The sequence below is a fragment of the Bison bison genome, unplaced genomic scaffold (assembly GCF_000754665.1).
Source record: "Bison bison bison isolate TAMUID 2011002044 unplaced genomic scaffold, Bison_UMD1.0 scf7180017864271, whole genome shotgun sequence".
In the NCBI taxonomy this organism is placed as follows: Eukaryota; Metazoa; Chordata; class Mammalia; order Artiodactyla; family Bovidae; genus Bison; species Bison bison.
Genome location: NW_011494843.1, coordinates 2,805,658 through 2,825,362, shown reverse-complemented (window position 1 = coordinate 2,825,362; position 19,705 = coordinate 2,805,658). Strand labels below are relative to the sequence as shown.

The 19,705-nt window shown below is 34.7% G+C and overlaps 1 protein-coding gene across 1 annotated transcript in view; it reads left to right on the top strand.

The window, feature by feature from the left end:
• The window catches only part of LRRC7 (leucine rich repeat containing 7), a 386,330-nt gene that overhangs the window by 251,167 nt on the left and 115,458 nt on the right, over positions 1-19,705 (top strand). The window contains exons 10-13 of the mRNA XM_010848760.1: positions 10,705-10,834; positions 11,805-11,920; positions 15,776-15,845; positions 17,730-17,829. Coding sequence (XP_010847062.1) covers positions 10,705-10,834; positions 11,805-11,920; positions 15,776-15,845; positions 17,730-17,829 — 416 coding nt within the window. The remainder of the gene's footprint in view (positions 1-10,704; positions 10,835-11,804; positions 11,921-15,775; positions 15,846-17,729; positions 17,830-19,705) is intronic.

The following is a 19,705-nucleotide window of genomic DNA, read 5'->3' as shown; positions in this document are numbered from 1 at the left end:
CCCTTTCCAGTCCTGTGGCCACTGCCAAGTTTTCCAAATTTGCTGGCATATTGAGTGCAGCACTTTCACAGCATCATCTTTCAGGATTTGAAATAGCTCAACTGGAATTCCATCACCTCCACTAGCTTTGTTCGTAGTGATGCTTTCAAAGGCCCACTTGACTTCGAATTCCAGGATGTCTGTCTCTAGGTGAGTGATCACACTATCGTGATTATCTGGGTCATGAAGATCTTTTTTGTACAGTTCTTCTGTGTATTCTTGCCACCTCTTCTTTTTTTTTTTTTTGTCTAATTTTTTTAACTTTAAAAAAAAGTGTATCGAACCTGGACTGGCAACTCGTTTCTTACATGATATTTTACATGTTTCAATGTCATTCTCCCAAATCTTCCCACCCTCTCCCTCTCCCACAGAGTCCATAAGACTGTTCTATACATCAGTGTCTCTTTTGCTGTCTCGTACACTGGGTTATTGTTACCATCTTTCTAAATTCCATATATATGCGTTAGTATACTGTATTTATGTTTTTCCTTCTGGCTTACTTCACTCTGTATAATAGGCTCCAGTTTCATCCACCTCATTAGAACTGATTCAAATGTATGCTTCTGTTAGGTCCATACCATTTCTGTCCTTTATTGAGCCCATCTTCGCATGAAATGTTCCCTTGGTATCTCTAATTTTCTTGAAGAGATCTCTAGTCTTTCCCACTCTGTTGTTTTCCTCTATTTCTTTGCATTGATCACTGAGGAAGGCTTTCTTATCTCTTCTTGCTATTCTTTGGAACTCTGCATTCAGATAGGTTTTGATATTATAATATCAAATTAATTTGATATCAAATTATAATATAACATTAATTTGATATATATAATATAATATATTTATAATGTCAAATTAATTATAACTATAATTATATAAAATTATATAATTTTATAATATTTATATTGTATCAAATTATAATATATTATATTAAATTATATAATATCAAATTTTATAATTGTATAAAATTATATAATTTTATAATATTTTATATTGTATCAAATATAAATAATATATATTATATATAATTATATATAATAAATATAATAAATATTAATTATATAGAATATAATATCAAATTAATTATAATTTTATAATTGTAATATAACATCAAGTTAATTTAATATCAAATTATAAATTTGATATTATAATTGAAAAGTTAAATGATGATACAAAAGATAAATAAGAAACTAACATAAGAAATGGAAAAATATCACATTCGTGTTCTCTAACTTGTATAATGGGTTGGACACGCTCAGTCGTGTCCAACTCTTTGTGACACCATGGACTGTAGTCCATGCAATTCTCCAGCCCAGAATACTGGAGTGGGTAGCCTTTCCCTTCTCCAGGGGATCTTCCCACCCCAGGGATCAAACCCAGGTCTACTGCACTGCAGGCAGATTCTTTACAAGCTGAGCCACCAGGGAAACCCAGGGAACTTGTTAGGAGTGCAAATTCTCAATCTCAGATCTATTGAATCAGAAACTCTGATCATCAGACCAGCAATCTGTGTGTTAACAAGATGTTCCAGGGTTTCTGATGCATGCTAAAGTTTAAGAACCAATATGTAGATTCAGCTTCTTAAACAGCTATCCATTGTGATGCTGGTTTAAAACAAAGCTCCCTTAAACAAGCTTGCATAATGGTTGGCTGCTTTGGCTCTGGAGCCAGACCTTTTGGGTCCAAAATCTGGCTTTTCAATGTATTATTGGGTTTATAGCCTTAGATTCCTCCTCAGTAAAATAGAAATCATAATAATGCCTACCTCATGAGAATGTTGTGAGAATTAAATGGGAAGTACTCACATGTTAAATAAATGCTTCTTAAAAATAAAATCTAATAAGGTAAAGAGTTACTGACAAATCAAATTGGGGGTATTTGGATTCAAAAAATATGTTTACTTGTTTTGCTACTTCATTCTTCTCCTTCTGCCCACCCAGACCACTGCAGCTTCCTCTAAATTCAAAGCTCAGTATACCTACTAAATGAACCAGTATTTTCTAAACTTAATTCCTCCAAATAGTCATTACTTGAGATTTTAATAGGTATGACATAAAAATAAGCTTCATGGACAAATAAGTTTAGGGAACTCTTTACAAAAGTTAGAGAACACTAATGTAATATTTTCCCATTTCTTATGTTGGTCTCTTATTTATCTTTTGTATCATCATTTAACTTTTCAATTATAATTTGATATTATAATATCAAATATAATTTTCCAATATAATATGCCTTCCCAACTAGAATATGCACTCCTTAATGGTTGATAACATGTCTTGAATATGTTTAATCCCTTCATGGGGAAATATTTGCAAACCTTGGAACTAGACTGGCTTCTCCATTCATTAACTAATTGAACTTGGGCATGTCAAATCACATCTCAGGGCTGCAGTTTTCTCATCTGTAAAAGCGAAGTAATAATACATCTTAGAGGTTATTGTCAGACTTAATGTTAGATAGCCTTCAACAAATCATAATAGTCATCAACAATAATAAGCAAAAAGACATTTCTTTACTGATCCTTGCTTATGTTTATCTGTGTGAGGATTCGTAATATAACATTAGTGAAACATTCAGTTCTTAAAAAGAAAATGTTAATACTTATGTACAAAATATAATAATGCATTGTCATTATATATATATATTATATATAATAATAATATAATAATGGAATAATGCATTATTCTGCTCAGACTGCCATAACAAAATAACCATACATGAGTGGCTAAAACAGCAGACATTTATTACTCTAAATTCTGAAAGCTGAGAAGTCCAAAATCAGTATGGTAGCAAGGTGCATGCATGCTGAGTCACTTCAGTCATGTCTGACTATTTGCAACTCTATGGACTGTAGCCTGCCAGGCTCCTCTGTCTATGGGATTCATACTAGAGTGGGTTGTCGTGCCCTCCTCCAGGGTATCTTTCCAACCCAGGGATTGAACCAAGTCTCTTATGTCTCCTGCATTGGCAGGCAAGTTCTTTACCACTAGCACCACCTTGGCATCCCCGTGCTAGCAAGGTAGCATACCTTGAATCGTCCCTGATACTCCATACAGCAGGCATTATAAACCAATTTTATAGATGAGAACACAGGGATTAATAAGTAGATGAAGTGCACTCAACTATTAAACGACTATGCAAGCCTGTCTCAACATTTTTCACATCCCCAACGTTACTTCTATTGTTTTAAAAGTGAACTAAGAAAGTGAAGCCCAAAGTCATTTACTTTTATGTTTATTACCACCTACATAATAGAAGATTTAATGGCATCTGATGGTTTCTAATGGTCATACATGAAGTTAAAGTGAAATTATACATTAGCTATGTAATACAGTCATAATTCCACTTCCTCATTAGCTCGGTAACTGAGGGTTAATAATAACCTCAAATGATACCCTGAGAAGGGCAATATCTTCTCATCCAACACTAACTCATGGAAACTGAACTAGAGAACAATGTAGTTTTAGATTTAGAGAACAGTTTTAGAACACTAAGTCAGTATTGTTGTTTAACATCAAGCGTTACTGCCTCCAATAGGGTCACTAGGACTGACATGTGGTCGAAGGCAAAATTTTACCAACACAACTACTGTAATATGTATACATGGATTTTAGCTGTCATTGACATATTTTGTGTGTGTGTTTCATGTTATCCTTGAAATATTAGCAAAGGACTTTAAAAATGTGTGGTCCCAGGACCAGAAACTTCTATATTACCCAGGAGCTTGTTACAAACACAGAATCTAGGCCCCATTCCAAATCATTACATCTAAATCTGCATTTTAACAAGTTCGCCTGGGGATCCATATGCACGCAAAAGATTGGGAAGTACTGCTTTGTATTTTGTTTGTTTGGGTTTTTCGGTCATGCTGTTTGTGGGATCTTGGTTCCCCAATCAGGGGTTGAACCCATACCCTTGAAGTGAAAACATGGAGTCCTAAGCACTGGACCACCAGGGAATTCCCTGGAAAGCACTTTTTTAAAGTATTCTACACTTCTTTGTAGCTTGATTTTACTTTCAATGTGCACTATTATAGACAATAGAAAAAACTTCTTTAAAAAGATAGGTTTTTGTCTTTTTATGCACAAACAATGCAGTTTTGGTGTGCTACAGGATGATGTGAAATTTGTATATACTGCAAAATGGTTACTACAATAAGTCTAGTTAACATCTGTCACCATATATAGTTACAAATCCCTGGTGGCTCAACAGTAAAGAATCTGCCTGCAATGCAGGAGCCATAGGAGACGCAGGTTCAATCCCTGGGTCCGGAAGATCCCTCAGAGGAGAAGATGGGAACCCACTCCAGTATTCTTGCCTGGAGAATCCCATGGACAGAGGAGCCTAGCAGGTTACAGTCCATGGGGGCACAAAAGAGACATGACTTAGCAACTAAACAACAGTACAGTGCTATATTAGCTCATCCTGACTTATTTATTTTATAACTCAAAGTTGGTTCCTTTTGATCACTTTCACCCATTTTTCATACTTGCCTAACCCCACCTCTGGTAAACACCAATTTGCTCACTGTGTCTATGAGCTTGGTTATTTTTTCACTTTTATGCTTATTTTTAAATTTCACATACAAGTGCAATCATACAATCTTTGTCTTTCTCTGTCAGACTTATTTCACTTATTTTTGTCTATCCTTTGGACACCAGTGATCATGTGAGTAATATGGTACAACTGTACTCAGGATCCTGTAATAAAATACTTTAGGTGATTTATATCAGGACAGCCATCAGTAAAGTCAGTTGGAATGTCATATTTTGAGTTTGAATCCTTTGAATTTCAGAGATAATTGAAGGATGTGTGTTTTGCACCTAAGTTTTCTTTGTAACACAAAGGTGTAAAATAATTTCAGGGTATAAATTATTAATTCAACATAGCCCATGATCCAGTAAAAATGTTATCTTTTTATTTCAGGAAGTGCTCACTTTACGTTGTCGTGGGGACTATGAAAACAACCATGCACACTGAAACTGTACAAAATAATCTTTTTAATCAATGAGGAAAATTATGATAGTTTTCATGAAGGATCTTTAAGCCCTTTCAAAACATCAAATACTGTTACTGTTGGTTATCAATATATTGGAAAAATGGAAAAATAATAAAACCAACATGTATTTAATGTATCATCATTGTAAACATTAGGAGCATTAAGAATTAAAGTGGGTTTTTTGTGAAAAAAAAAAAAAAAACTATCAAAATTACTTTGAACAGTACTTGCCTTGTTTTCATCATGTGAGTCATAATTCAGAGTGGACATCCTTTCTATGCATCAGTGAAATGTCATCCTCTTTTAAGCTTGGAGCAGCTTCCAAACTTCTATCCTTCATGCTTTCAACACCATGAAATATCTCTAAGAGTTTCTTTAATGTAAAGTTTATTGCCAGAGTCACTTCCTCTGGGACATCATCCTTTTCATTACAATGACTTTCCTCCTTGATGTCAACAAGTTTTTCTTCACTAAGCTCCTCTGGCAGCAGATCTAAATGCTCTTGAATAGTGGCAAGCATTCCCATAGTCAGCTGTTTCTTCTATAATCCCACATATGTTCAGTTCAAATCCGAAGTGTTATTTGCACATTGTGCTGAAAGTTTCTGCTATACTGCATCCATATTACTTGCTATTACTTCCTCCCATGATGCATGCATATTTTCAATTGAATGCTTTATGTCATATTTCTTCTAAAATTCAGCCAAAGAAACTGTCCGATCTCTAGTTGTAGCATCAAACTTATTCCAAAATGTGTGTAAAATAATAGGCTTTCAAAATTGAAATAGCTACTTGGTCTACCAGTTGAATTAATGAAGTTGTTCTTGGTGATAGAAAGCAAATTTTCATATTTTCATTTAAATCCCCAAGAAACTTAGGATGACCAAGAGCATTACCCAACAGGAGTAGTGCTTTAAATGTTGAATTTTGGTGCCAGTAGTATCTCTTCACAGCTGATTGACAAGAAGGCAACACAACTACAGGATTTACTGTCCATATGTGAACTGAAGAGCAGATGCACAGAGGCTGATCAATGACAGACTGAAAAGAGTAATGAGACTCATCACTGATCATGATGCGCGTCTGTTATTTACATTGTGATCTGTGGGCTGAAGAGTTAGCAGCAAAGCTTTTATTTCATGTAGTTATTCACAGTTAATATAGACCTTCCCTAGTGTCTCAGACAGTAAAGAATCTGCCTGCAATGCAGAAGAACCAAGTTTAATCCCTGGTTCAGAAAGATCTCTGGATAAGGGAATGGCTACCCACTCTAGTATTCTTACCTGGAAAATTCCATGCCTGGAAGGCTATAGTTCATGGGCTACAGTCCATGAGCTAAACTCCATGGAGTTGCAAAGAGTCACACACAACTGAGTGACTAACACTTTCACAACTGATATCCCAAGGTAATTGGAATTTGAGCCATGTTAATGGAAGACTAATGCTATTTAACAAATCCTGAGCATTTAACAAATCCTGAACATTACGTTGCTGGTGTGTGAGATGAGTGCAATTGTGCAGTAGCTTGAACATTCTTTGGCATTGCCCTTCTTTGGGATTGGAATGAAAACAACTTTTCTAGTCCTGTGGCCACTGCTGAGTTTTCCAAATTTGCTGGCATGTTGAGTGCAGCACTTTCACAGCATCATCTTTTAGGATTTGAAATAGCTCAACTGGAATTCCATCACCTCCACTAGCTTTGTTCATAGTGACACTTCCTAAGGCCCACTTGACTTCACATTCCAAGATTCTTGGCTCTAGGTGAGTGATCACACCATAATGGTTATCTGGGTCATGAAGATCCTTTCTGTATAGTTCTTCTGTGTATTCTTGACACCTCTTCTTAATATCTTCTACTTCTGTTAGGTCCATACCATTGTTGTCCTTCATTGTGCCCATATTTGCATGAAATGTACCCTTGGTATTTCTGATTTTATCCAAGAGATCTCTAATCTTTCCCAGTCTATTGTTTTCCTCTATTTCTTTGCATTGATCACTGAGGAAGGCTTTCTTATCTCTCCTTGCTACTCTCTGGAACTCTGTACTCAGATGGGTATATCTTCCCTTTTCTCCTTTGCCTTTCACTTCTCTTCTTTTCTCAGCTATTTGTAAGGCCTCCTCAGACAACCATTTTTCCTTTATGCATTTTTTTTTTCTTGAGGATGGTCTTGATCACTGCCTCCTGTACAATGTCACACACCTCCGTCCATTGTTCTTCAGGCACTCTGTTTATCAAATCTAATCCCTTGAATCTATTTGTCACTTTCACTGTATAATCATAAGGGATTTGATTTAGGTCATACCTGAATGGTCTAGTGGTTTTCCCTACTTTCTTCAATTTAAGTAATGCTACAAAATTTAAAGTAATACTCAAATTCTCCAAGCCGGCTTCAACAGTACATGAACCACCACCTTATCTGCCTCCTGAGAAATCTATATGCATATCGAGAAGCAACAGTCAGAACTGGACATGGAACAACATGTGATTCCAAATTGGAAAAAGAGTACCCCAAGGCTCTATCGGAGAAGACAATGGCACCCCACTCCAGTACTCTTGCCTGGAAAAATCCCATGGGTGGAGGAGCCTGGTAGGCTGAAGTCCATGGGGTCGCTAAGAGTCGGACATGACTGAGCGACTTCACTTTCACTTTTTACTTTCATGCATTGGAGAAGGAAATGGCAACCCATTCCAGTGTTCTTGCCTGGAGAATCTCAGGGACGGGGGAGCCTGGTGGGCTGCCATCTATGGGATCGCACAGATTTGGACACGACTGAAGTGACTTAGCAGCAGTAGCAGTAGAAAGGCTCTATATTGTCACCTTGCTTATTTAACTAGTATGCAGAATACATCATGTGAAATTCCAGGCTGGATGAAGCACAAGCTGAATTACCAAATGCTGGGAGAGATATCACTAACCTCAGATATGGCAGAAAGCAAAGAAGAACTAAAGATCCTCTTGATGAAAGTGAAAGAGGAGAGTGGAAAAGTTGGCTTAAAGCTCAACATTCAGAAAACTAAGATCATGGCATCTGCTTATCCCATCACTTCATGGCAAATAGGTGGGGAAACAATGGAAACATTGATAGACTTTATTTTGGGGGCTCCAAAATCACTACAGATGGTGCCTGCAGCCATAAAATTAAAAGACACATGCTCCTTGGAAGAAAAGTTATGACCAACCTAGACAGCATATTAGAAAGCAGAGACATTACCTTGCCGCCAAAGGTCTGTCTAGTCAAAGCTATGGCTTTTCCAGTAGTCATGTATGGATGTGAGATTTGGATTATGAAGAAAGTTGAGTGCTGAAGAATTGATGCTTTTGCACTGTGGTGTTAGAGAAGACTCTTGAGAGTCCCTTGGATTGCAAGGAGATAAACGAGTCCATCCTAAAGGAAATCAGTCCTATTCATTGGTAGGACTGATGCTGAAGCTGAAGCTCCTATACTTTGGCCACCTGATGCAAAGAGCTGACTCATTAGAAAAGACTCAAAAGATTGAAGGAAGGAGGAGAAGGGGACAAAAGAGGATGAGATGGTTGGATGGCATCACCGACTCGATTGACAAGAGTTTGAGCAAGCTCCAAGATTTGGTGACAGACAGGGAAGCCTGGCCTGCTACCGTCATGGGGTCTCAAACAGTCAGACAAGACTGAGCAACTGAACTGAACTGAACTCTAGAGTTATTATTCATTTACCAGTTGGCTCAGTGGTAAATAAACCAACTGCCAATGCAGGAGACACAGGAGGACCGTGTTTGATCCCTGTATCAGATTGGGAAGATCCCTTGAAGGAGGAAATGGCAATCCATTCCAGTATTCTTGCCTGGAGAACCCCATGGATAGAGGAGCCTGGTGGCTACAGTCTATGGGGTCACACAGAGTTGGACATGACTGAGCATGCATTGGACAGGACTGAGCATGCACACCAAAGCTATTATTCACAGCTGAATGCTGTGCTTCCCCACTTCTGGGTTCTAACCAGTTGAAGCTGTTAAGAACTATGAATCATGAATTACCCTGATCAGGGTCAGGCTAGACTTGACTGAATTAGATTCTTCCCTTCCCATGAATAATAGGACTTGATTTACCCAATTGTACACAGACTTGTGCACTTATTCTACCCTCTCCATAATGCAAATTTTTCATTTTTAATGAGCATGATCATCATGACACCCTGTTGCCACCCCCTTTTGGCACTGACCTCCCCCCTACCTCACCTCCCAGTGTGCTACTAAGTGAATTTCTTCTGCGTGTAAGCAGGGAATGTTCCCTTGCCTGGCAATAAATAAAATCAGCTTTGATTTTTGAGCTCTGATCCTTGTTTTATTTTTTGATATCCAAGATCATACATCTAATAAGCAACAGAGCTGGGACACAAATCCATTCTAACTTAAAACTCAAATGCTTAATTTCTGTGTCCACTTGTTAACTAAATGATGGGAATAAATTACCTTCAAGCCAGCTAGTTCCAAGATAAAGAAAAAGGAAGAGGATTCAACAACCTTATTCCAACTACTTCTAATTCATTCTTCCCTTTACAGTGGTGAGATCATTACCCTTGAGGGTTCCTTCCTGTTACAGCAAAGCAATGATATGAATGGTAGGAACAGTGTAATAATATTACCATCAAAGGGAACTTAAATATAGCTAGTGCTTACTCTGTGCCAGGCCCCCTTTCTTTCCCAACTGTCTCAAACCAAGCAATGAAATGTCTTGTTCCTTTGTGATAGCTTGAATGTGTATTCATGGGATTCCTTTGTGTAGATTGGGGGTAAAGTAGGCTAAGTTTGGAGTGGTGGGGATCTTGGCAAATTGGAGAACTGTGCTTATTTGAAGGCAGCTGCCATTACACTGCTTTCTTTACTTGTCATGGGAGAATAAAGGTCCAGTACTGGCAGATCATCCTTATTTTTCAAAAGACACCAAAAGTCTGGGTCATTATATAGAGTTTACCACTTTTTAAAATACTTTGTAAAGTAACTGATACACATCTGTAGGCTGACATATGCCCTGTCTGTAGCATCTGCTACTGAAAGGCACAGGCGGAGAGGCAAGAAGATACAGTGGAGTCACGCTGTCTGCATTTAGGTACTAGCTTTCCTACTTTTGTGTGGCCTCGGGCTAGTTGCTTAGCCTCTTTATGCCTCTATTTCCTTACATGTAAGAGAGGTTTAAAACAATAGATATCTGATAGAGTTTCTTTAAGGAAAATAGTTACTTCTATCTCTAAAATGCTTAGTAAAATACTTTGCATCTAATCAGTGGTTTTGTTGTTAAGATTTTGCCCCCTTATCTTCTCTTTCTTGTACCTGCCATCTATACCTTTTACCTGCCCATGTACATGCATTCATTCTAAGGATATACATTATGAGCATCTGACTATAAGAGACATGTAAGTTGTATAAAAGCAGACAAAACTTTTTGTCATTCTCAGGCTCAATTAAACAACAAGTGAATTAAGAAAGGAGAAAAATGAACTAGATTTATTTTACCAAATTGAACCACTTATTAAGAGATATTGAACCATTTGGTGGAACTGATAAATTAACTTACATAATATTAAGCAGTCACTACATAAATAACTTTTGTTGGTGAATTTTAATATGTGGGCTTTTCAAAATTTTTTTGCCATCTGACCTTTTAGAATGTCTAACTAATGTATTTAAATTTTCAGTTTATCTTTATTAGAAGAATTTGACTGTAGCTGTAATGAACTGGAGTCTCTACCTTCTACTATTGGCTACCTTCACAGTCTTCGAACATTAGCAGTTGATGAGAACTTCCTTCCAGAATTGCCCAGAGAAGTGAGGAATAAATTTGTTTCTATTAATTAATTTTTAATGACTCTGTTTTGGATATAAATTTTAACAGGTGCATTAGCAGCGTAGCTTCATGAGTTGAGCTGTGAATGTATATAGGAGTTATATATTTGTTAATCATTCTTTTTAAAATAACAAGGGATAAGTTCTTATATTTGACCAAGGAAATGCATTTGACTTAAACATTGCTTGCCAAAAATTGTAATAAAATAAATTCATGTAAACAATTTATATATTTTGCTTTTATGAACAGTTTTTAAATAAATTTGGAGGTAATTATGTTTCCATTTCTAAGTGAAAGTTTTAGTGTAAATAAGTTTTTTAAAGTATCATGCTGCATAATATTATTTTAACTTCACAATACACCAAAGGGGTTCATTAGCATTCATCTCCAAACGGGACTTTGATTTATTCATGTCAAGAAAAAACTGTGAAGTATATTTTAAATTTAACATTTTCTATTAAATGCTTTCATAATCAGGAGCAGTAATCCATATATCATTGTCTTAGAAACAAAAGTTATAAATAAAAACAAAAGTACCATTGTAATGTGAAGTTAAACTAATTTTGCAAAGGAAATGTCAATAAGACTTCATGTTTGAGTATACATGATCTTTTATAAACAATATTATTAGTGCTTATTTGGATAGACAAAAAAGGGATTTATGAAAACAATGAAGCTGACAAATATTCTAATCATAAAATTTAAAGGAAAATTATTCCTTTGTAACATGTATAAGAATATGGGATATACATTGCCTTAATATCTAAAGGAATATATTATATAATATATTTTAAACATATTTTAAAGATACAATAAAAAATTAAACAATGCACATATTGAGTCTTAGAAGTGATAAGGAAATCTATAAATCAATCAGATCACTTTATAAATTATAAATATTAATATAGAATAGTTTACACTGTGATCCTTTACTTTTTTTGTTACCTATAGATTGGAAGCTGTAAGAATGTAACAGTCATGTCTCTACGCTCCAATAAGCTGGAATTTCTTCCTGAAGAGATTGGACAGATGCAGAAACTAAGAGTCTTAAATCTGAGTGACAACAGGTATTTTTGAAACATTTCACAATCTCATTGTTTTCTAAAATCAAATTATTCCTTTTTATTAATAATTTTGGAAAATTTTCCTATGTCTTATGAAATATATGGGATGCAAATATTTATATAAATATGAAAATATTCAATTAGAAAATAGCAGAAGCTAAATTATTTTTAAACTGATATTTCAAAAATTATATGCCAAAACCCTCCCATATGCAGAAAGCATAATATTATGAAGACACAGAAAATAATTATAATAAAAATCTATAAAATTTGATAATAAAAATATGTGCATAGGTATGTATGTACGCACATATGTGTTTTCATATATACATTTATGTCTCCAGTAAATTAACTGAGCTATTTGTATACTGTCCACACCACCAAAACACTGGTAAGAATAATGCCAAGAACCTAATACTAAAAAGTCATGTTTTGTGCATTATAGTAAGGACAACCAAATGGTTATTTAGCCATGTTCAGAATGGAAAAGAAAGAATAGGTTCTCTTCTTGTGACTAAAGTGTTAAATTGATGAACAGGCAGAAAGAAAAGGTGAAAATGCAATTCATCTTTATCTCTACCACAAATGTTCTCAAATAGGAAACTACAAAAATCAATATTGACTAAAAATAACTACTAAAAAGATAAAGTGGTGATGGAATAGAACAGACTACTTGAACTCTGTGTTTTCATTAAGTTTCAGTCAGACAAATGATAATATGAGAAGCTGAGACTGCAACAAAACTATCAAAGATTAGCTTTTATAGAATCATGGAGAATGTTTAGATTCTAAAGTTTCAGTAAGTGTGGGAGTTGTTATTTGTTAGTCTGTCTGAGGGGAAAAAAAAATAATAATGCACTTAGTAGCTCAATAATTGGAAAAGGAAATTGCAACCCACTCCAGTATTCTTGCCTAGAGAATCCCGTGGACAGAGGAGCCTGGTGGGCTGCTGTCCATGGGGTCGCACAGAGTCAGACACGAGTGAAGCAACTTTTTAGCATGCATGCATGCATTGGAGAAGGAAATGGCAACCCACTCCAGTATTCTTGCCTGGAGAATCACAGGAACAGAGGAGCCTGGTGGGCTGCCATCTATGGGGTTGCACAGAGTCAGACACGACTGAAGCGACTTAGCAGCAGCAGCTCAATAATATTTTCATGTAAAGAATTAAACATTTTTTAAAAGCTTTGGAATTTTATTTTTAAAATCAAGGTGACCAAGAAGCTTCATAACTTGCTGCAACAAGAGTAATTCATTTCAAATCAACCCATTTCTTGTTTTGACTCTTTGACAGGACAGTGAAGGAGATGCATTAAATATTGTGTTCAACTTTCAGTAAGACATTTTTCAGAATTTTCTAATTATATTCTTGTGAACAATATTATAAATACGGTCATAGAGATATCATAGGAAGATGGGTTCCAGTGGGTTCAGTTACAGTCCCCAGTGGAACCAAGTTCCATTACTGTCAAACTGGAGGAAGAGTTTTCATGATGAGCTGGAAGTTTTTCCTGAATTCTTGGTCCACTCAAATTTTATACATGAATAATTCACACAATATGGAAAATATGCTTATAAAATATTTAAGTGACCCATAGTTAGGACTACTAATGCGATTATTTATCCAACAAATATAGCCTATGTGAGTGCTTACCATAGGACAGTACATTGCTAAAAGCTATTACAAAAGATATTAATAAGACATTGAGAATCTCATAATACTAGGAATTTAAGTACTTCATCAAGTCAGAAATATAAGCTAATCTATCTGCTAATACAGTGATTGGAGCATAATATAGAACCAAACGAATATTTTAAATTGATGAATTAATCACTGATTTTTTTTTAATTTTGGAGAGTATAGTTGCTTTACAATGTCGTGCAATAAATGAATCTTAACCTGAGATTAAAATCAATATTCAGTCAAAGCTGAGGTAAAAGTTGAATATCACTATCAGAGAATAAACTGCTTGAATAAAAGATTAAATATTATTTAATATTTAAAATATCTAAAAGTCATGATTATTTAAAAGTTATTTTAAAAACCATGTTATTTAAAAGTCATGATGACTCCAATTTTATATTCTCAATACAATAAATTTTAGAAGTTTGTCATTACAGTTAAGAAACAATGATTCATTTATACTATCAACTATAGGATTGCTCCTGTGGTCAATTTACTGGACAGTTACAATACTAAATAAAGCCTCACTTTCAATGGTGGTGAAAGTGATGGTGGTGAAAAAAAAATACGGGTAACATCTTCTCTGACAGTTTCTTTCCATATTCTACTTTTATGATTTGCCTGGTGATTTATCATGGATATTGTAAATGATTCTGGAGAGTTATCCCCTCGTGTAATTTTAATGTGGCAGAATTGATATTTTACTTTTAATTCATCTCCACATGATGTAAAAACTTCTCATAGCATCTTACTTTATAATTTCCAACTTAAACTAAATAACCAAAATTAGAAATAGCTTTTATGAACAGTTTGGTTTAATGTTATAAATGCTAGTATAATATTATATTAAAAAATAATTATAATATAATTTGATCTCTTATTCTTTATATTCTTATGTTTTACAAGTACCTATTAGCTCAGCAAGGTCATTATATCCTTCCTAAAATTTCCTAGCCAATGCACACTCTGTTATATGTTTATAGGCTTGTCAATATCTTTTTGTATTTGTTATTTAATAGTGCCTTTGGAGATACAATTAACTGCTTCCAAAATCCTTATTCATTATTGTGACATTTTCCATCTCTGTTATCAAAATATATTTATTCATCATTTGGTTGATAGAATTCCAACATATTAAAGATTTAACAGAAATTTTCATTCCAAGTCCTATCTAAAATGTTTGTCTGTATTCAAAAGTGAACATGCAGAAACTAACAATAAATTCACTGGTGTGCCTTGTTTGCATTATTCACTGTGCTGACTAGCTATGATGGTAATTCATGTAATAACAATATATTGATCATCCACAATTCAGGTATATCTTATTTATGTTGAAGTAGGCAATTGGTGATTTGACCCTCCACAGGCTGAAGCCAAAGCTTAATGGATAATTTTGATTGAATACAATTTCACATACCGTAAAATGCTATTTTTAAAGATTGCCTCTTTGAATATCTATTAAATATCTATTAAATGATGTATACAGGGTAGAAAAACAAAAGGACACACTTTCAAGAATCAATATAAAATTCAGAGCTGTAAATTCATTTAGTAATAAGATGGAAATGGCTCTTGCCCTCATAGAGTCTAGAGTTTCAAAGAGATATTAAACAGTAACCCTAAAAAAAAAAACTACAAAAATAAATATTGTAATTTCAAACTGAGATATGTCCATGAAGTAAAAGTGCTTTGACACTAGATTGGGGAAAGAAATTTAAGTGAGGAGTCAAGAAAAGCTTCTTTCAGAAACTGGCATTTCAGCTGACTAGAGAATCTGTGGAATTTTAGTTAAGTATGGAAGAAAGAGTATTCCAGGCAGAGAAAGGAGCTTGGCTATTCCTGGGAGTAGGCTGATTGAAGGCCAGTGGCACTGACGGGACTGTCAGGAAAAGAGTAGCAAAGAAGCCGTGCAGAGATTTGAGGGGACCAGAGGTTTGAGGGGACCAGACCTTAGAGGGTCTGACGAGGCATGGTAACAATTTGGGGTTTTATCCTATCATTTGAAGAGTTGTAGACTCAAGGTTTTCACTTCTAAATGATTCCTCAGGCTACTCAGTGGAGAAAGAAGTAAAGAAAAGAATGGAATAAATAAGTTACAGTATTCTAAATACCTCTTCATTAAATGATCTTTATCCATCTTCACCCATGCTATTAGAAATTTCTTGTTTTTGCAGATTGAAGAATTTACCATTCTCATTTACCAAACTGAAGGAGCTTGCAGCTTTGTGGCTTTCTGACAATCAGGTAACATTTTTTTATTACCTGATTTATTTTGTTTATTAAAATGAACTATAATTGAAATGTTGAATTACTAATTTATTCTCAATAGATACCTTTCACAATTACTACAAAATATAGATTCTTTATCCCCTGGAGGAGAGATTTTTATAAGGGTAGCAATCAAATAAGTATTCCATTGCTATGGACAAACAGTACTATAATTCTCATCCCTTTAAAATACTTCAATTTAGTATCTACTTCTTCCTCAGAAATACACAAAATGATCATTTTTCTAGGTGATACATACATCTCCTTAGAGGATGTACTTTAATTATACCTCTGAAGGTAAAGAATAAGAAACATTACTGCAATCCCCATAAGAGGGAGTTACTATCTGTCGTGTTCCTTTTTTCCCATGCTTTAATTAATATCAACTTAATTCTAAAAAATATATTCAAAAATATTGTGATACCTTTTGTTGCTCTTATCAATATTTTCTGTGAAATTGCTATGATGTTAATACTTACACTTATGAAATTAGATTATAATTGAATCAGTAATTGAGTGTTAATGAATAATTTTATTAACTGGAAAATAAAAATAGTCGAAAGCATCTAATTTGCCACCACAAACTAGTGATAGACCATTTTGACATACTTTGGTTTTTTTTGGCTTCTTTCTTGTAATCTTAAAATTTTTAAATATCCTGCCCCAAAATATAAATTACCAAATGAAAACAAATCATCTTGGATTCAGTTTGTTATGATTATTTTCTGAGCATAAAAGTGACATTACCAGTAAATGAATTGTTCAGACATAAGTATTGGGCAATTTTTGTAAAAAAATTAAATCTCTGCAAAATGTTATTGTAAGTGTGAGAATAATGTTTATATTCCTACAGTCATTACAGCACTTTCTTCCCTTCTACTAAGTAAAAAATTATATTGTCATTCAAATTCAAGTCATCAATGAACTGTAGATTTTTCAAATCATCAATATATCATTATAAAGTAAATCATTTCTGAAATCAATACAAACTATGCTAATGGACCAGTCTTTTCTACAGTCTTACACTGTAAAAAAAATCCCATAATATCAGGATTTATATTCTTGTGGAAGAATGAACAGAACAATGGCTGCATCATTTAACTTTTATTTAGAACAGTGATTTAATGGGTTTCTAACTCAGTTTCATGAGACAAGTTGGCATCCTAAATTGCCATTGTACTTCACTCTTAATAAATGTCATGAAATAAGTGTAAACTATTAAACAATATGATTATTCTCAATGTTTATATATTGTATTTAAAATCAAAGTTTTAAAAATCTTCAAAAATTGTATTTCTGAAATAAAATTAATGTATAGAATTAAATATTATTATCCATAGGTAAATTCTTTGTGATATATCAGATACAAAGACAGTTGCTTATGTATATGTAGACTCTGTCTTTGGTTACAAAAATCTCTTTAAATGCTTATGTTTTAACTTAATTGAATTCATAGATGATCTTGTATAGTATGAACTTAATAGCAAGTTCCATTTGCCTTTTTAAGTCAACAGTTAATGAACATTTAGAACTATACCAAAAGTTTAATTAGTTGAAACAGTTTGACACATTTTGGTATCTTCAAGGTAAAAAAAAAAGGTATTGTTCAATAAAGATGAATAGGTTCTGAAAAAGAATATAATAAAGAAAAAGAAAATCTCACTATAAAACCCTTATAATTTCAAAATATTCCTCTACAGTAGTCTTATTTTATTTTTTTTTTTTGTTATTTTTTCCTTACTTTTCTTTTAATTGTTCATTCAGCACAGTGAGGCCAGACTGCTGACCTTTATCTTATATAAAAGAAATATTCTTTATATTTTTAATATTATTAATCTAATTTATCTCCTTTGCTTCCAGTCCAAAGCCCTTATCCCTTTACAAACTGAAGCCCATCCAGAAACAAAGCAAAGAGTATTGACTAACTACATGTTTCCCCAGCAACCTCGTGGTGATGAAGGTAAACATAGAAATTTCTCCTATACTTGTATGATTATGGATAAAAGGGATTAATTTTATTCTAACTCTGACCAATACTAGCACATGGGTATGCCACATAAATCATTTGGGAGCTAACTCCAAGCACAAATCTTATCTTCAATACTATAATATTTTATTAATAAGTGAAATTTCAAAAACATAACTCTTCCTCTTTATATTTATCATGAAAATAACATTGACTTTTAGGAGCAATATCTTATCTTGGTGAATTGAGAGGCACAAGACTTCTTAACCAAACATTCAGTTCAGTTCAGTCGCTCAATCATGTTAGACTATTTGTGACCCCATAGACTGCAGCATGCCAGGCCTCCCTGTCCGTCACCAACTCTTGGAGTTTACTCAAACTTATGTCAATTGAGTCCATGATGCCATCCAACCATCTCATACTCTGTTGTCCCCTTCTCCTTTTACCTTCAATCTTTCCCAGCATCAGAGTCTTTTCCAATGAGTCAGTTCTTCACATCAGGTGGCCAAAGTATGGGAGCTTCAGCATCAGTCCTTCCAATGAATATTCAGGACTGATTTCCTTTCGGATGAACTGGTTGGATCTCCTTGCAGTCCAAGGGACACCAAGAGTCTTCTCCAACACCGCAGTTCAAAAGCATCAATTCTTCAGCGCTCAGCTTTCTTTACAGTCCAACTCTCACATCCACACATGACTACTGGAAAAACCATAACCTTGACTAGACAGACCTTTGTTGGCAAAGTAATGTCTCTGCTTTTTATATGCTGTCTAGGTTGGTCATAACTTCCCTTCCAAGGAGTAAGCGTCTTTTAATTTCATGGCTGCAGTCACCATCTGCAGTTACTTTGGATCCCAGAAAAATAAAATTTGTCTCTGCTTCCACTGTTTCCCCATCTACTGCCATGAAGTGATGGGACCAGATGCCATGATCTTAGTTTTCTGAATGTTGAGTTTTAAGCCAACTTTTTCACTCTCCTCTTTCACTTTCATCAAGAGGCTCTTTAGTTCTTCGCTTTCTGCCAGAAGAGTGGTGTCATCTGCATATCCTAAGTTACTGATATTTCTCCTGGCAATCTTGATTCCAGCTTGTGCTTTATCCAACCCAGCGTTTTTCATGATGTACTCCGTATATAAGTTAAATAAGCAGGGTGACAATATACAGCCTTGACGTACTCCTTTCCCAATTTGGATCCAGTCTGTTGTTCCATGTCCAGTTCTAACTGTTGCTTCCTGACCTGCATATAGATTTCTCAGGAGGCAGGTCAGGTGGTCTGGTATTCCCATCTCTTTCAGAATTTTCCACAGTTTATTGTAATCCACACAGTCAAAGGCTCTAGGCATATAAAATCAATAAAGCAGAAATAGATGTTTTTCTGGAACTCTCTTGCTTTTTCAATGATCCAATGGATGTTGGCAATTTAATTTCTGGTTCCTCTGCCTTTTCTAAAACCAGCTTGAACATCTGGAAGTCCATAGTTCACATACTATTGAAGCCAAGCTTGGAAAATTTTGAGCATTACTTTGCTAGCATATGAGATAAGTGCAATTCTGTGGTAGTTTGAGCTTTCTTTGGCATTGCCTTTCTTTGGAATTGGAATGAAAACTGAACTTTTCCAGTCCTGTGGCCACTGTTGAGTTTTCCAAATTTGCTGGCATTTTCACAGCATCATCTTTTAGGATTTGAAATAGTCTACTGAAATTCCATCACCTCCACTAGCTTTGTTTGTAGTGATGCTTCCTAATGCCCTCTTGACTTTGCCTTCCAGGATGTCTGGCTCTAGGTGAGTGATCATACCATCATGATTATCTGGGTCGTGAAGATCTTTTTTGTATACTTCTTCTGTGTATTCTTGCCACCTCTTCTTAATAT